The 17,323-nt window shown below is 45.1% G+C and overlaps 1 protein-coding gene across 1 annotated transcript in view; it reads right to left on the reverse strand.

The window, feature by feature from the left end:
* Positions 1 to 12,065: 12,065 nt before the first annotated feature.
* Positions 12,066 to 17,323, reverse strand: part of LOC149437748 (very long chain fatty acid elongase 4-like) — a 30,397-nt gene continuing 25,139 nt past the window's right edge. The window contains exon 8 of the mRNA XM_089660664.1: positions 12,066 to 13,267. Within this exon, the coding sequence (XP_089516790.1) occupies positions 13,097 to 13,267 (171 nt within the window). The 3' untranslated portion in view covers positions 12,066 to 13,096. The remainder of the gene's footprint in view (positions 13,268 to 17,323) is intronic.

Consider the following 17,323-nt stretch of genomic DNA (forward strand, 5'->3'; position numbering starts at 1 on the left):
TATATGCCGTCGTAACCTTGGATCCTGGACCTCGTGACGCGACAAATAAATTGGCAGCATCAGTCACAAAGGCACCAGCTAAGCAACACCATTAATTTGCCCTCTTTGAAGCTCAGTAAGCTCTGACATGACTCCGTATTACTAGCAGCACACGCAGTGAATGAGGAAAGTGAGGCTTCCCACCTGTTAGCTAGGTGTCGCATCACACAGCGGATGCCAAAGAACATTATATCATTTCTACTATCAATGTGAAACATGTCATCACTTTCACACCTGCAAATCGTTCATTTCACACGCTAACTATATGTAACTATGTAGTTACATATAAGCTTTACCTATAAACATACATATTTGTATGTTATATGTAGTTGTATGGGCAGGGGAGGAAATATTAAAGAGGAGAATGACTGTGAAACTTCTGAAGGTGCCAACAGATTTGAATTCCTGTGGGATTGTTGGAACTCATTCTTGGGGCTGTTATGTATGGTAAAGAGTCTAGCTTGTACTCCTTTGATCCTCCTCTGAGGCCCTGTATAGAAAAAGTTAGCCCTAAGGGCGTTCTCCAAGTGTTCCATTGTGAAAATGTATGGAAGAAGTATATGGGGCAGAAATTTGGTATTTAAAAGAGTCTCCTAGGCCGATATTCATCAGGGTCAATTTAAGAAAGTCCCACTCCACCCTCTTGAATGCTTTTTCAGTAAATAGAGAGGGATTTTTTTTAGTTTGAGCATGATTGGTCAATTGTATAGTCTTTAAAGACACTCCTAACTTCCTATGTGTTACAAATCCTACCTAATCTGTGTGGATGAGAGACGGGAACAAGGGTTGGAATACAGTTTATTGTCTCCATTCAATAATAAAAGTGTCAGGGATCTCCTCGATCCCCGCCGCGATGGTCCTGGCGCAGTGCACCGCCCTGTGCAGGGACACGGCACTAGGTCCGGGCCGGCCGCGGCGTTCGAGTTCGCGCATGCGCAGTAGAAGTCGCGGCCGCCCGCTGGGCACCAATGGTGGCGCAGGGCGGGATATTTAAATGGCCCTGAGCTGTCATTCAGTGCCTTCTGGTCTTACCTGTATCCTGCGAATCTGAACCTGTTCCTAGTAAGTTATTTGACCCGGATTGCTCTTGACCTGCTGATTTCTCCTGCCCAGTCCCTTGCTTTGCCTGACCTCTCATCTGAATGCCTCTCATTAGATCTGACCTGGCGTGTGACCCGACGATTCTCTGTCCGCTCCCTTGTACCATACCGTCCTCTACGTTACCAATTCGGCCCGTCTGACTTCGCACTTGCTCAGCCATCCATCCATCCCATCGGGGTCACCCGACCTCCTCACATCTAGCTCTCCCTGGTTGGAGCCATTGGTGAACACCCCTACCACTGACAGGTGTGCTCAGTAGTTGCGACCTGGTCTCGGGGTACTCCAAGTCCATCCCCACCATCAGGGGCTCTGGTGAACAAGTACCCTGGGGCTTAGACTCCGCGCTCTGGGCACGCCTGACCGGTTGAGTGCTAGTGGTGCCGCTAGGCGGTCCCTCACAAAAAGAGTAACTGCCAGGATCTGTGATTTCTTTTCCAGGTTTCAAAATGATTGAGATGTGTGCATCTAAGGCCTGAGTAGGAAAGGGGCCAATTTTAGAGGGAAGGGGGCCAATTTTAGAAGGAAGGGGGATGATTTTAGAAGGAAGAGGGCCAACATCTGCTGGTATTGTTAATACCGTCTATTAATGAAGCCATCCGGCCTTGGTGCTTTTCCATTCGATGTTTAATGGCTAACAGAAATTTGTCTTCTGGGAAAGGGGAATTTAGAGATTGGCAGAGGGGAGGGTGGGCAAGTTAGTATTGGCTAGAGAAGTAGAGATTCCATCTGACTTGTTTTCATTGGAAGGTGCACTAAATGTATTCATTCAAATTGTTGTAAGGAGGGAGGGGGGATGAGCTAAGTATGTTAAAAGGGATCAATATTTATTGCTGTACTTATAAGATTCAGAAGACATTTTCAGAAAATAATCACAGAACCTAAAGGATTGTTGACCTTAAAGTTCAAATAGTTAGTGGTGCACCTGAACATGGTCTGCATAACTAATTCTTGTCCAGCCTATAGTCAAATGATGGACAAGTGGGAGCTCTCTGATCCTAGGTGAACGTCATTTGATGTCTTCATAGTCACACACCTTCCATCTTCCCTAGTGGCCACACTGTGACGTGGACTTTTGCCTGCTGTGTCCACAAGACACAGTGGATGACAGATCACTGTGCCAGGATGGTCCCACTACCATGTGGTCACTGTGCCCAACCATATGCTATGTATACACAATGAATAGCTTTCATTATCAGCCATTCAATGTACACTAGTGTGATGAATGCTGTGATTGGTCAGAGTAATCACATGGTACAGACAGGGCCAATCATAGTGATCACATGCCATTTATACACAATGAGTGGCTTTCATTACCAGCCATTCATTGTATACTATTGTGATGAATGCTGTGACTGGTCACAGTGATCACATGGTACAGATAGGGCTAATCACAGCCCATCTGTACCATGTGTAAACTGTGACCAATCACAGCTCTCGCAATAATACATACTGGCTATGAATGGATGCCATAGCATAGCAATCATAGTGGGAAAAACAATTCTGATCACCGCCCCAGAGGAGTACAGTGTCACTATGGTAACACTTCACTGCTCTGGCCACAGAAGGTATAAAAAAGAAAAACATGTTTAAAAAATTTTAAAAAATATTATTTTAATTTTTTTTTACATACTGTCATGAGTCAGTATCCCTGATTGCCACCCCACCTGTCATGTGATGATGCTGTACTGCTCCGGTGACAGCATGTAAAAAAAGTGAAAAAAAATTATTTAATTTCTTAATTTTCCAAAACAATTGCAATAAAAAGTAAAAAAAAAAAAACTAAACGTGCCATAAATTCCTTTGACTGTCAACTTGTGGGTCATTTGAGGGGTATTTGTACTGTCCTAGCATTGTAGGGCCTCAAGAAATGAGATCCGCCATCAGAATATATATATATATATACAGTCAGGTCCATAAATATTGGGACATCAACACAATTCTAACATTTTTGGCTCTATACACCACAATGGATTTGAAATGAAACAAACAAGATGTGCTTTAACTGCAGACTGTCAGCTTTAATTTGAGGGTATTTACATCCAAATCAGGTGAACGGTGTAGGAATTACAACAGTTTGCATATGTGCCTCCCACTTGTTAAGGGACCAAAAGTAATGGGACAGAATAATAATCATAAATCAAACTTTCACTTTTTAATACTTAGTTGCAAATCCTTTGCAGTCAATTACAGCCTGAAGTGTGGAACGCATAGACATCACCAGACGCTGGGTTTCATCCCTGGTGATGCTCTGCCAGGCCTCTACTGCAACTGTCTTCAGTTCCTGCTTGTTCTTGGGGCATTTTCCCTTCAGTTTTGTCTTCAGCAAGTGAAATGCTCAATCGGATTCAGGTCAGGTGATGGACTTGGCCATTGCAGAACATTCCACTTCTTTGGTTGCTTTTGCAGTCTGCTTTGGGTCATTGTCCATCTGCACTGTGAAGTGTCCAATGAGTTCTGAAGCATTTGGCTGAATATGAGCCGATAATATTCCCGAAACACTTCAGAATTCATCCGGCTGCTTCTGTCAGCAGTCACATCATCAATAAATACAAGAGAAGCAGTTCCATTGGCAGCCATACATGCCCACGCCATGACACTACCACCACCATGCTTCACTGATGAGGTGGTATGCTTAGGATCATGAGCAGTTCCTTCTCCATACTCTTCTCTTCCCATCACTCTGGTACAAGTTGATCTCGGTCTCATCTGTCCATAGGATGTTGTTCCAGAACTGTGAAGGCTTTTTTAGATGTCGTTTGGCAAACTCTAATCTGGCCTTCCTGTTTTTGAGGCTCACCAATGGTTTACATCTTGTGGTGAACCCTCTGTATTCACTCTGGTGAAGTCTTCTCTTGATTGGTGACTTTGACACACATACACCTACCTCCTGGAGAGTGTTCTTGATCTGCCAACTGTTGTGAAGGGTGTTTTCTTCACCAGGGAAAGAATTCTTCGCTCATCCACTACAGTTGTTTTCCGTGGTCTTCCGGGTCTTTTGGTGTTGCTGAACTCACCGTTGCGTTCCTTCTTTTTAAGAATGTTCCAAACAGTTGTTTTGGCCACGCCTAATGTTTTTGCTATCTCTCTGATGGGTTTGTTTTGTTTTTCAGCCTAATGATGGCTTCACTGATAGTGACAGCTCTTTGGATCTCTTCTTGAGAGTTGACAGCAACAGATTCCAAATGCAAATAGCACACTTGAAATGAACTCTGGACCTTTTATCTGCTCATTGTAATTGGGACAATGAGGGAATAACACACACCTGGCCATGGAACAGCTGAGAAGCCAATTGTCCCATTACTTTTGGTCCCTTAACAAGTGTGAGGCACATATGCAAACTGTTGTAATTCCTACACCGTTCACCTGATTTGGATGTAAATACCCTCAAATTAAAGCTGACAGTCTGCAGTTAAAGCACATCTTGTTAGTTTCATTTAAAATCCATTGTGGTGGTGTATAGAGCCAAAAATGTTAGAATTGTGTTGATGTCCCAATATTTATGGACCTGACTGTATATACAGTGGCCTTGTGGTTAGCACTTCTGCCTTGCAGTACTTGGGTGATGGTTCAATTCCCAACCATGGCACCTCCTGCATGGAGTTTGCATGTTCTCCCTGTGTTCGTGTGGGTTTCCTCCAGGTACTCTGGTTTCCTCCCACACTCCAAAGACATGCTGGTAGGTTAATTGTCTCCTGCCTAAATTGTCCTAGTTTCATTCCTGGCCATGTGGGATCTCCTGCATGGTGGGGGTTGGGGAAAGACCTGGCAATCTACCTTGTAAAAATAATTGCTAAAAGAATTCATGGAAAAAGTTGCTTACGAGTGACGGTCCATGCAATCACCAAGGGTCCGATACGACTTAGATATATATATATATTTAAATGTATTATTATAGGACCTCTACAGATTTTCAGATGCACAAGACGTCTTTGGGTGGCTTATGTATGCCATGGACAGCTGAGTAGTTGGATGTAGAATTCTCCAGAGGGCAAGGAGTTGTGCTAATTTGTAATTAGGTCTCAAAAGATCTTTAATTTCATGTTACATCTCATGGAGGAAGTATCTTGCAGGGAATGTAGGAGAAGATGAAAGTCTCCTCGTAGTATCACATGTTCCTCCACAAATTGTTTCAGAACAGAAGGGTATCGGAGGGAATCACTTGGGGTACATTAGGTGTATAAGGATTGGCAATGGTGAATATGGCTTCCTGGGGCAAAGAAATATCTACCCAACTAATCAACCTTAACCATTCCAGCTCTGGCAGATTTTACCCCCTTCATGACCAGGAATTTTTTATATTTAGCACTGCGCTACTTTAACTGCCAATTGCGCAGTAATGCAACACTGTATACATATATAATTTTTTTTTCAAACAAATAGAGCTTTCTTTAAATAATTTATTCATCAATGTTTTTTTTATTTTTTTATTACATAAATGAAAAAAAAGACTGACATTTTGGAAAAACAACTATATTTTCTATTTTCTGTTATAAATCATATCCAATATATTAATTACGTATTCTTATAGGACCTATACTGATTCTCAGATGCACTTCAAGAAGTATTTGTGTGGCTTATGTACGCCCTGGACATGGAGGTGTTTTGGAACACCTTGATATGTCTGTCTGCCTCGTATCCCATGTGAGTTCATTGGATGAGGTTTCTATTAATCATTTAATAAAATCACGTCACATTAGGGCGGTTGTGCGCTCTCTCTTGTTTTTTGTTTTGGTATTAGATGTGTTCCTGCCACCCGGTGGAATCATTGAGAAGTGCAGCAACCAGTGTTTCTATGGAACTGTCAGACACCACTGAGCCTTATATACTAGTATTGGACCGGATCAGCACAATTGCTAATGTAACTTTCTTCTGTGTGCTATTTTGTTTTTTAAACTTTATTTCTTTTATTTCCAAAATTACGGATACACAATCTGAAAAGGAATACAGATATCTGAATGGGTTATTCATTTGTAAGGAACATCACTGTACCAAGATGTATAAGAAATACACTGTATTGCCATAAGTATTGGGCCAGTCCTCCAAATCATGTGATTTAGGTGTTCCAATCCCCTCCAAATCATGTGATTCAGGTGTTCCAATCCCCTCCATGGACACAAGTGTATACAATCAAGCCCCTAGGCATGCAGACTGCTTCTACAAACATTGGTGAAAGAATGGGTCGCTCTCAGGAACTCAGTGACTCCAAGCGTGGTCCCGTGATAGGTGGCCACCTGGGCAATAAGTCCATCCGTGACATTTCCTGGCTACTAAATATTCCACGCTTAACTGTTAGTGGGAATATAACAAAGTGGAAGCAACTGGGAACAACAGCCACTCAGCCACCAAGTGGTAGGCCACATCACATGACAGGGCGGGGTCAGCGCATGCTGAAGCGCACAGTGCGCAGAAGTCGCCAACTGTCTGCAGAGTCAATAGCTAAAGACCTCCAAACTTGGTGTGACCTTCAGATGAGCCCAACAACAGTGCGTAGAGAGCTTCATGGAATGGGTTTCCATGGCCGAGCAGCTGCATCCAAGCCTTACATCACCAAGTGCAATGCAAAGCCGTGGTGTAAAGCACGCCGCCACTGGACTCTAGAGCAGGGGAGATGTGTTCTCTGGAGTGACCAATCATGCTTCTTTGTCTGGCATCTGATGGACATGTCTGGGTTTAGCGGTTGCCAGGAGAACGGTACTTGCCTGATTGCATTTTGCCAAGTGTAAAGTTTGGTGGAGGGGGGATTATGGTTTGGGGTTGTTTTTCAGGGGTTGGGCTTGGTCCCCTAGTTCCAGTGAAGGGAACTCTTAAGGCGTCAGCATACCAAGACATTTTGGGCAATGTCATGCACCTAAATTTGTGGGAAGAGTTTGCGGATGGCCCCTTCCTGTTCCAACATGACTGCACACCAGTGCACAAAGCAAGGTCCATAAAAAAAAAAGTTTGCCTTTAAATGAACTTTAAATACTATTTATTACAGTCTGAAAATAATGTTAATATTACAATCAGGTAGCAGAACATTAAAGGCTACGTGCAGTCAAAATCACAACCAGAAAAATCAGCACAAGGGACATAACATACAGTCAGTAGAAGAGGTCCCTTGTGCTGATTCCTCTTCTGTTAGTGAAAACCTTCCTCCGCCTTAACCCCACTACAATCTTCCAATGAGGTGTGTTGAATACAACGAACGGGCTGACACAGGATCTCTGGCTCTGTCAGGAGGAGGGAGGGATGAAGGAAGAAAAAAAATTAAGGAAGGGAGGGATGAAGAAAGAAAGGATTTAAAGGTGGAAGGGATGAAGGAAGAAGGGATTTAAGGTGGGAGGGGGAGAAAGGAAGGATTTAAGGGATGGATGACGGATTTAAGGGAGGGAGAGATGAAAGAAGGAGAGATTTAAGGGGATATAAGTAAGGAAAATAAGGGAGGGAGGGATGAAGGATGAATGATTTAAAGAAGGGAAAGATCAAGGAAGAAAGGATTTAAAAAGCAGAAGGGATGATGGAAGGAAGGATTTAGGGACGGGAGGGATGAAGGAAGAAGGATTTAAGGGAGGGGAGGATGGATGAAGTAAGGAAGGATTTAGGGACGGGAGGGATGAGGGAAGGAAGGATTTAAGGGAGGGGAGGATGGATGAAGTAAGGAAGGATTTAGGGACGGGAGGGATGAGGGAAGGAAGGATTTAGGGACGGGAGGGATGATGGAAGGAAGGATTTAGGGACGGGAGGGATGAGGGAAGGAAGGATTTAGGGACGGGAGGGATGAGGGAAGGAAGGATTTAGGGACGGGAGGGATGAGGGAAGGAAGGATTTAGGGACGGGAGGGATGATGGAAGGAAGGATTTAGGGACGGAAAGGATGATGAAAGGAAGGATTTAGGGACGGGAGGGATGAAGGAAGAAGGATTTAAGGGAGGGGGGGATGATGGAAGGAAGGATTTAGGGACGGGAGGGATGATGGAAGGAAGGATTTAGGGACGGGAGGGATGATGGAAGGAAGGATTTAGGGACGGGAGGGATGATGGCAGGAAGGATTTAGGGACGGGAGGGATGAGGGAAGGAAGGATTTAGGGACGGGAGGGATGAGGGAAGGAAGGATTTAGGGACGGGAGGGATGATGGAAGGAAGGATTTAGGGACGGAAGGGATGAAGGAAGAAGGATTTAGGGGAGAGGGGGATGGATGAAGTAAGGAAGGATTTAGGGACGGGAGGGATGAGGGAAGAAAGGATTTAGGGACGGGAGGGATGATGGAAGGAAGGATTTAGGGACGGGAGGGATGATGGCAGGAAGGATTTAGGGACGGGAGGGATGAGGGAAGGAAGGATTTAGGGACGGAAGGGATGAAGGAAGAAGGATTTAGGGGAGAGGGGGATGGATGAAGTAAGGAAGGATTTAGGGGCGGCGGGTGAAGGAAGAAAGGAAGTAAGCGGTGAAAGAAGGGTTTAAGGGAGGGAGGGGTGAAGCAAGGAATGATTTGGGGGGGGGGGGAATAAATAAAATAATAAAGGAAGGATATACAAGGGAGGTGGAAAGGGAAGGTAAATCTTTTCTTTAAATGATACAGTAATAAATATTCTTATCCATGGCAATTCTCTGTGCGAAGTGCTGCAATTAGTGCCCCTCCAGAGCTCCACTCATCACAGATAACTGACCACCTAGAAAAAGTAATTCCCTCTCAGAGGACAAGTGTAGCGCTATCATGCCCCACTCAATAAAAATATATTGGCTTCTTCTCTGCAATACAGACATTTCTCCACTGTTTGTCTCCATAAAATGCTGCAAGTAGAAAATAATTCCTATTGGTGCAAAAAGACGAACATGATGAGGTCTGCATCATACCGGACTGTTATTATGGAGGCTGCACAAGGGTCATGGATGTGCTCTGCAGGGAAGGTGCTATAAGTAAGGCTGTGTAGTCGAAACACGTTGGCCTTCTGTGCTGTACTCACCGTGTAGACAAAGGATTCATATCAGTGGATGATACATGGTTGCCAGATTCAGCCTGTTGCAAGGAGACAACACGCCTAATAATGTCTGCCCTGCAGTCAGGATTTCATTAACCCATGGCTTACCTCAACACCAAGCATGGAAAGCTCCTGTAATAACATGCAACGTGCAGTATAATACGGTCAGCGCACTTCCACCAGAGACCATTCAGAACACAGACAAGTTATGTGCACATTACCAACAGCTGCACTTCCACTTTCCCACCATTAGGTGTCCATCTCAGCAAGCTCACATCAATGGGTATAAACATGCACCACCAGGCCACAGATAGAGAAGAGGAACTTATCCAAAACCAAGCATTGCCAGACAAGGTATAGAAAGTTCCTAGGTGTGTGAACCATTCTTTTGCTTGTAGTAACCACAATGGTACAATGACATGCCATTCATTCCCCAATGTGCCTGTGTGGTATGGAAAGCAGGGTAGTGCTTTGCTGTGCATTGTGTTACTAAAAATAGGTCATGGACAAATTTGGACATGCTGGGATGTATTGGCGGGCCATTAAAAATTCTGCCTTCACGCAGTTAAAGTGATACTAAACCCGGGACCCCGCATTCACTACATCCGCTCTCCCCGGACCCCGCATTCACTACATCCGCTCTCCCCGGACCCCGCATTCACTACATCCGCTCTCCCCGGACCCCGCATTCACTACATCCGCTCTCCCCGGACCCCGCATTCACTATATCTGCTCTCCCCGGACCCTGCATTCACTATATCCGCTCTCCCCGGACCCTGCATTCACTATATCCGCTCTCCCCGGACCCCGCATTCACTATATCTGCTCTCCCCGGACCCCGCATTCACTACATCCGCTCTCCCCGGACCCCGCATTCACTATATCTGCTCTCCCCGGACCCTGCATTCACTATATCCGCTCTCCCCGGACCCCGCATTCACTATATCTGCTCTCCCCGGACCCCGCACTCACTATATCCGCTCTCCCCGGACCCCGCATTCACTATATATGCTCTCCCTGGACCCCGCATTCACTATATCTGGTCTCCTCGGATCCTGCATTCACTATATCCACTCTCCCCGGACCCTGCATTCACTATATCCGCTCTCCCCAGACCCCGCATTCACTACATCCGCTCTCCCCGGACCCCGCATTCACTATATCCGCTCTCCCCGGACCCCACATTCACTATATCCGCTCTCCCACAGTACATAGAACATGGAAATGCAATTATTTTAGTAAATATAAACTGCTAAATACCTTTTCTCAACAGCAGTTTATAGCAGTCTTGTGACTTCTATCGGTGTCCAGCAGAGCACTGGCTAAAGCTTGTAGGAAGAGTTTTCATTTTGCTCTAGGAGGATTCAGGACCCCTGACCTCTTACTGGACAGAGCTGATTGGCCCTGTGCTGAGCACATGCACTCTCCAAAAGAGAAAAAAAAAAAACCTCTGTAGCAATACACATCAAACTGAGCATGTGCAGAGTGACTCCACACGATATCTTATCAGGAGATAAGAGGGGGACACTGGAAATAGGAGAGGATCAGAGAAGACAGGATCAAACAGCATGTTTACACAATGCAGAGGATTAACCCCGTAGGTCCCACAGTGAGTATAACAAGCATGCTTTACTGACTATACAGACTGATTGTACTGTTGTGGGTTTTGTAACACTTTAAGACATGCTTCAGCACAATGTTTCTCAAGTAATGGGTCGCGACCAGGGGCGGACTGGGCTGCAGGGCAAATGGCCCCCCCAGGCCTTTCTAATGCCCCGACCATTACCTCAGTGGTTGAGACACTTAAGACACATCCCCAGTATCCCCCATTATTTCTAATTCATTTCATGTCTCAATCACATTTACTTTACTGTGTTTTTACCTCAACAGCACTCATTGTCACTCTGATTGTCACTCTGATTGTCACTCTGATTGTCACTCTGATTGTCACTCTGATTACTGCGCTGTCCATTCTGGAAGGAAGCCGCTCGTTTACTGTACATATACGTTGCAGAATAATGCGCACGTTGTTTTGTGGAATAAATTGTAATGTTTCGGAAATTAAATTATTTTTGGGTCACGACTTAATGACCAAAGACAAATGTGGGTCCAGAGGTTCCACAGGTTGGGACCCATTGCTTCAGCACTCCGCCCAAATGTAAATGGGTCCTAAGAGTGCTTTGGATACGTCTATGAGAATGGTGTGGTATATGCAGGACGCACCCTGCACGGGTCGCCTGGTTGTTGTACATTGCGGGCGGGCGGCCTGAAAGCAGTTAACCCCTTGAGGCTGACGTCACACAAATATGCAGAATGGGGCTTCTTTCCGTGGGGCCGCATATTTGCATACCTGTCTGTGCTGGGAGCGCACCGCACTGCGCACTCCCAGCACAAATACCACAAATAGAGCACCGGGTCCCGTTCTAATGATCGGGACCCGTGACTCCCGATTCCGGGTCATATGAACTCTGTGATAGCCTCTGACTGGCTATCACAGTGATCAGTTACTGTGCTGCCCGGCCCCCTTGTTTTTTCTCTCTCTCTATGAATGGAGGAGAGAGATACATTGTATCTCTCTAACTCCTGGCATAGAGAGAAAAAAAAAAGTTTGTAAAAAAAAAAAAAAAAAAAAGATAAATAAATATTAAAAAATAAAGAAAAAATACCTAGATCAAGGTTTTAGGTTCTAGTTCAGTGCCAGGGTTATTGTTTGGGGCAAGGTCACGATCAAAGGTCAAAAGGTCAGGGTCAAAGGTCAGGATTTAAAAAAAATGTCAGTGTCAATGTCAGTGTGTTTTAGGTAAAAAAATAAAAGACAAAAACAAAATGCGCACTATTGTTCGTGGGCTGCACTATGGGTACAAACAACAATATAGGATATCACTGCGATCATCAAGAGCTGGAGAATTTATTTTGGGTTGTTCTTTGGTGGTAGGTTATGGTCATAACAAGAAACACACAGCTAAATAAAAAAAACTATTTTTTTTTACTATTTTGGGCCAGTTTTCTTTTGATACTAAAAATAAATCAGGAGATATCCGTTACCATTTACCACCAAATGAAAGCCCAATTTGTCCTGAAAAAAATGCAGCCGTTCACACCATTGCTGTGTTTTGATATCTGCGGTAGAAAAGAATTCAAGCACGCCCTATTTATTTCAGGTACTTATATAACATCATCAATTTACGCAGCACTTTACATATATATTGTACATTCACATCAGTCCCCGCCCCTGAGGGGCATACAATCTAAGGTCCCTAACTCACATTCATACATACACATACTAGGGACAATTTAGACAGGAGCCAATTCACCTCCCAGCATGTCTTTGGAGTGTGGGAGGAAACCGGAGTACCCGGAGGAAACCCACGCAGGCACAGGGAGAACATGCAAACTCCAGGCATGTGGTGCTGTGGTTGGGATTCAAACCAACAACCCGAGTACTGCCAGGTGGAAGTGCTGACCATTTAGCCACTGTGCTGCCCATTATTATGCACACTCAGAACCTGGGAGACAGTGTATGAATTCAGGCAATTAACAGAACAGCAACTGTCACTCTTCAATGAATAAAAAAAGTGTTCTTAATAAATAAATGAAAAAAAGAAAAGTTGAAATCTTCCAAATTCATCTCTTTGAGTAACAAGCAGCAAATAACAGTTAAAGGGGGGAGTTGCCGCTGACCATATGAGTGCCTTTAAAACTACAACTCCCACTCTGCTCTCAGGACTCTAAGTGATCATAGCACCCAGGCTGTGTGGCCCCCTGAACCGGGCTTTAATATTCCTCCAGAAGGTTAGTGGTTCTTTGGCACTGTATATGATTACACAACCCTTGGGTGGTCCTGAGCAGCATCCTGGCTGTCTATGGTCCCTTATTCTCTGTTTCTTCACTTCTCATAACACTCTCTGCTTTTGTCATACACACTTTCAGACTGATACTGCTGTTCTGTGTTCTGCTCCTCGTGGGAGGAGCATCCTCTGCTCAGAGGCGGAGATTTCTCACAACTTCTTCTTGTGGGATTGGCGGATGTAGGTCTGGAAGTAGAAGTTGAGGAAAAGGATGATGAGGGAAATGATATACGCAAAGACGGCTCCGTTGAACCCATCGGGAAAGGGACAGTCTGTGAAGAGGTTGTAGCCGGAGTGGAAAGCAATTGCCACAAACTGGGTCTGCAGAGATAAAAACACACATTCAAACACAGTCCCACCTATGAGGAACAATCATAGCTCTGCACCAATGAAACTCAGTGCTGTTTGTGACATAGAATTCATTTTCAGTTATTATTCCATTTTAGACTTATTGTATCATTTAAGTAAAGTTATTTTTTATAGAACTTTTACATGATCACATTCTTGTTACTCTGTGTTTTCTAACAGTTACTTCATGTATTCTTCATTCAATTGTAGAGTCTCCTCTATTTGGGGTAAGCATACCTGGCGGTTAGAGAGAGAAGCTTTTTGGTCTTGTTTGCTTTGTTGCCCCTCCGTAAAGTGATCCGTGGTGAATCACTTTTCTGGAAGTTGACAGGTGGCCAGGAGGTGATAGGATGCCTCCTCACTGCCTTTTTTTTTTTTTAAATCTGAAAAGCACGCACCACAGCCGCACCACGGTTATAGTGTGGCCCCATTCACTTAAATGAGTCGCATTTTGGTGGAGGTACTGCTTGCTGAACGGAATATGGTCTCACAGCATCATGTGTACCGATTTGTGAACAATGCCTAAAGTAGTCACTGAGTAACACTACAGCAGAGCCTGTATATCTAAGGAGCAAACATGGCTGTCTTCAACGTACATACAGTATGTATCAACTATACATTGCCATTTATAACTCCGCCCCTAATGACATCACCAATCTTGTCTCCAAATATCACCCAAACCATCCTCTCCGCTCCTTGCATGACCTCCTGATCTCTAGCTCCCTTGTCTCCTCCTCCCATGCTCATCTCCAGGACTTCTCCAGAGCTTCCCCATCCTCTGGAATTCTCTAACCCAATTTATCCCATTATCGCCTACTCTGCTCACTTTTAGGCGATCTCTGAAAACCTCTCTCTTCAGGGAAGCCTATCCTGACTTCAGCTAATAATGGAATCTTCTATTCCTCCTACCAGTCCATCCCCCACAGTTATTACTTTTTGTGCCACTAGCCCCTCCTCCTAGATTGTAAGCTCCCAGGATCAGGGCCCTCCTTTCCCTCTTGTATTGAACTGTATTGTTGCTGTATTGTCTCCCTTTATATAGTAAAGCGCTGAGAAAACTGTTGGCGCCATAAATCCTGTATAATAATAATAATAATAATATACATGCCCCATGGTGAGGATATGTTCTTAAACACCCCTTCCCCCACAATTTCAGGGTCAGCAGCCCACACTTTGTGTGACTGTCGGCTCTCAATCCCACTTATTGGCTGGTGTTCCAGCTGACAACGGGGAACCAATCTGAATGTTAACTAGAGTACATCAGCTATGGGGCTTGGTAAGTATAAAATCCTTGGGGTGCTGGGCGCTGCATACATTGGAATTCTGCCTTGATTGTGCAAAGTGGCATTGTCTTCTTAACTGACAAAATGGCAGTTAGTAAAGCATGCACAGCCCAAATGGCAACTTTTTGGTTAAATTGGGTTGAATGAAAGAAGGTGAGAAGGAGGAGGAACCAACTGCACCCTATGGAGTCCGATGTGTTGGGTTGTATTCTGTGTGCAGGATACAGGTTCTCTTTACATACATACTAAAGTTATATTCCTTGTCCCACCTTGTTGTCTGATAGGCTCTGTTCACAGTGTTTCAGTGCTTTTCCTATGGAACACATTCACCTCTATGCTTTTTTGAGCCGCAATGTTTTTGGAAAGAATCGGGGACTTTTTTAAAGCAGCGTTCCACCCAAAAGGGGGGGGGGGGAGAGAACGGGTACCCGAATTTGACAGATTCCCACTTCTGCTGAGAAACGGAAGTTGTTGTCCTCCTGTCCTCCTGCCCTCCCTCCCCGAAGTCTTGTAGGACACGTGACAGGTCCCAGAAGACAACGGGGCCATTCATGAAGCGCAGCGCTACTCGTGCATGTGCAGTGAGCCGCAAGCTGTCACAGCCAGGTGCCCACACTGAGGATGCCGGCATCTGGAATACAGGATAGCCGCTGAACCGGACTGCGGTGGGGGCACTGCAGGATCTAAGGACAGGGTGGCTGTTTTTTTAAAAATCAGCAGCTGCAGTTTTTGTAGCTGCTGACTTATTTTTTTGCAGAATGAGTGGAACTCCGCTTTAAAAGCAAAAAGCAGCGTTTTTGCTACAATAGAGTTCAATGGAGAAGCTGCTGAAATGCATGGTAGTGCATTTTTGCTGCGCTTTGCTTTTTGTACTTTTATTTTGTCTGCAAATTCTGTCCACAAAAAAAAATTCCAAACAAAAAAAGGAGCTGAACAAAACGCGTCCAAAACATGTCAAAAACGTGTGTAGAAAAAAGCAAAACAAACCACGAAAAGCACTGCAAACCAGACAAAAAGCAAACTTTATAGGTGTGTCTAAGTAAGAAAACTCCAGATCTTGCTTTGGAGGAGAATTTGCACATCCATGATCATGGGTGGGCTGAGCACATTATATACACCATTGATCTACTAAAACGAACGCAAAAAATCTGGTGCAGCTCTGCATAGAACCCAATCAGCTTAGTTAGAAGCTTATAGGCTCCTGTGCACAGCTGCCCCAGATTCTGCACTCTCCAGCTTTGGTAAATCAACTCCATTGTGTAGTCTGGGAGGTGGAACAATGTGTCTGCTGACATATCTCCCCCATGTGATAAGATTCCAGGAACATAGAGCAGGGAAGAATTCCAGCCGGTAACACGCTGTTGGGTATAAATAGACGGAAGCACCAACCATCCTGCCCTTGAACTTGCTCAACTAACTTTACACATCATGTCAATTGGGATGTGCAGTATATAATCACACCTTGCTAGTGCCAAGAAAATCTCGCCCACACCATGGCACCACCACCACCAGCCCAAACCATTGATACAAGGCAGGATGGATCCCCCCACACCATGACACCACCAGCCTGAACTGTTGATCCAAGGCAGGATGGATCCCCCACACCATGACACCACCACCACCAGTCTGAACCGTTGATACAAGGCAGGATGGATCCACCACACCATGACACCACCACCACCAGTCTGAACCGTTGATACAAGGCAGGATGGATCCCCCACACCATGACACCACCACCAGCCTGAACCATTGATACAAGGCAGGATGGATCCCCCACACCATTACATCACCACCACCAGCCTGAACCATTGATAGAAGGCAGGATGGATCCCCCACACCATGACACCACCACCACCAGTCTGAACCGTTGATACAAGGCAGGATGGATCCCCCACACCATGACACCACCACCACAAGTCTGAACCATTGATACAAGGCAGGATGGATCCCCCACACCATGACACCACCACCACAAGCCTGAACCATTAAAACAAGGCAGGATGGATCCCCCCACACCATGGTACCCCCACCACCAGCCTGAACCATTGATACAAGGCAGGATGGATCCCCCCACATCATGGTACCCCCACCACCAGCCTGTACTGTTGATACAAGGCAGGATGGATCCCCAATACCATGACACCACTACCACCAGCCTGAACAGTTAATACAAGGCAGGATGGATCTCGCAGACCATGACACCACCACCACCAGCCTGAACCATAGATACAAGGCAGGATGGATCCCCCCACACCATAGCACCACCACCACCAGCCTGAACCATTCATACAAGGCAGGATGGATCCCCCACACCATGACACCACCAGCCGGAACCATTGATACAAGGCAGGATGGATCCATGCTTTCCTGTTGTTTACGCCAAATTCTGACCCTATCATCTGAATGTCGCAGCAACCAGTCTGCCCCTTCTCTGACATCAACAAGGCATTTCCTCCACACAACTGCAGCTCACTGGATATTTTCTCTTTTTCGGACCCTTTTCTGTAAACCCTAGAGATGGTCATGAGTGAAAATCCCAGAAGATCAACAGTTTTTGAAATACTCAGATTAGCCCGTCTGGCACCAACAAGTATGCCATATTCAAAGTCACTTAAATCCCCTTTATTCCTCATTCTGATGCTCAGTTTTAACTTCAACAAGTCTTCTTGATCATGTCTAGATGCCTAAATATATAGAAATGCCCGTAGCGAAAGAAAGAAGAAATAGCGCAGGGCATACATGACTA

The sequence above is a fragment of the Staurois parvus genome, unplaced genomic scaffold, assembly GCF_062004578.1.
Source record: "Staurois parvus isolate SC_StPar_1 unplaced genomic scaffold, SC_StPar_1.0 ptg001260l, whole genome shotgun sequence".
Lineage (NCBI taxonomy): Eukaryota > Metazoa > Chordata > Amphibia > Anura > Ranidae > Staurois > Staurois parvus.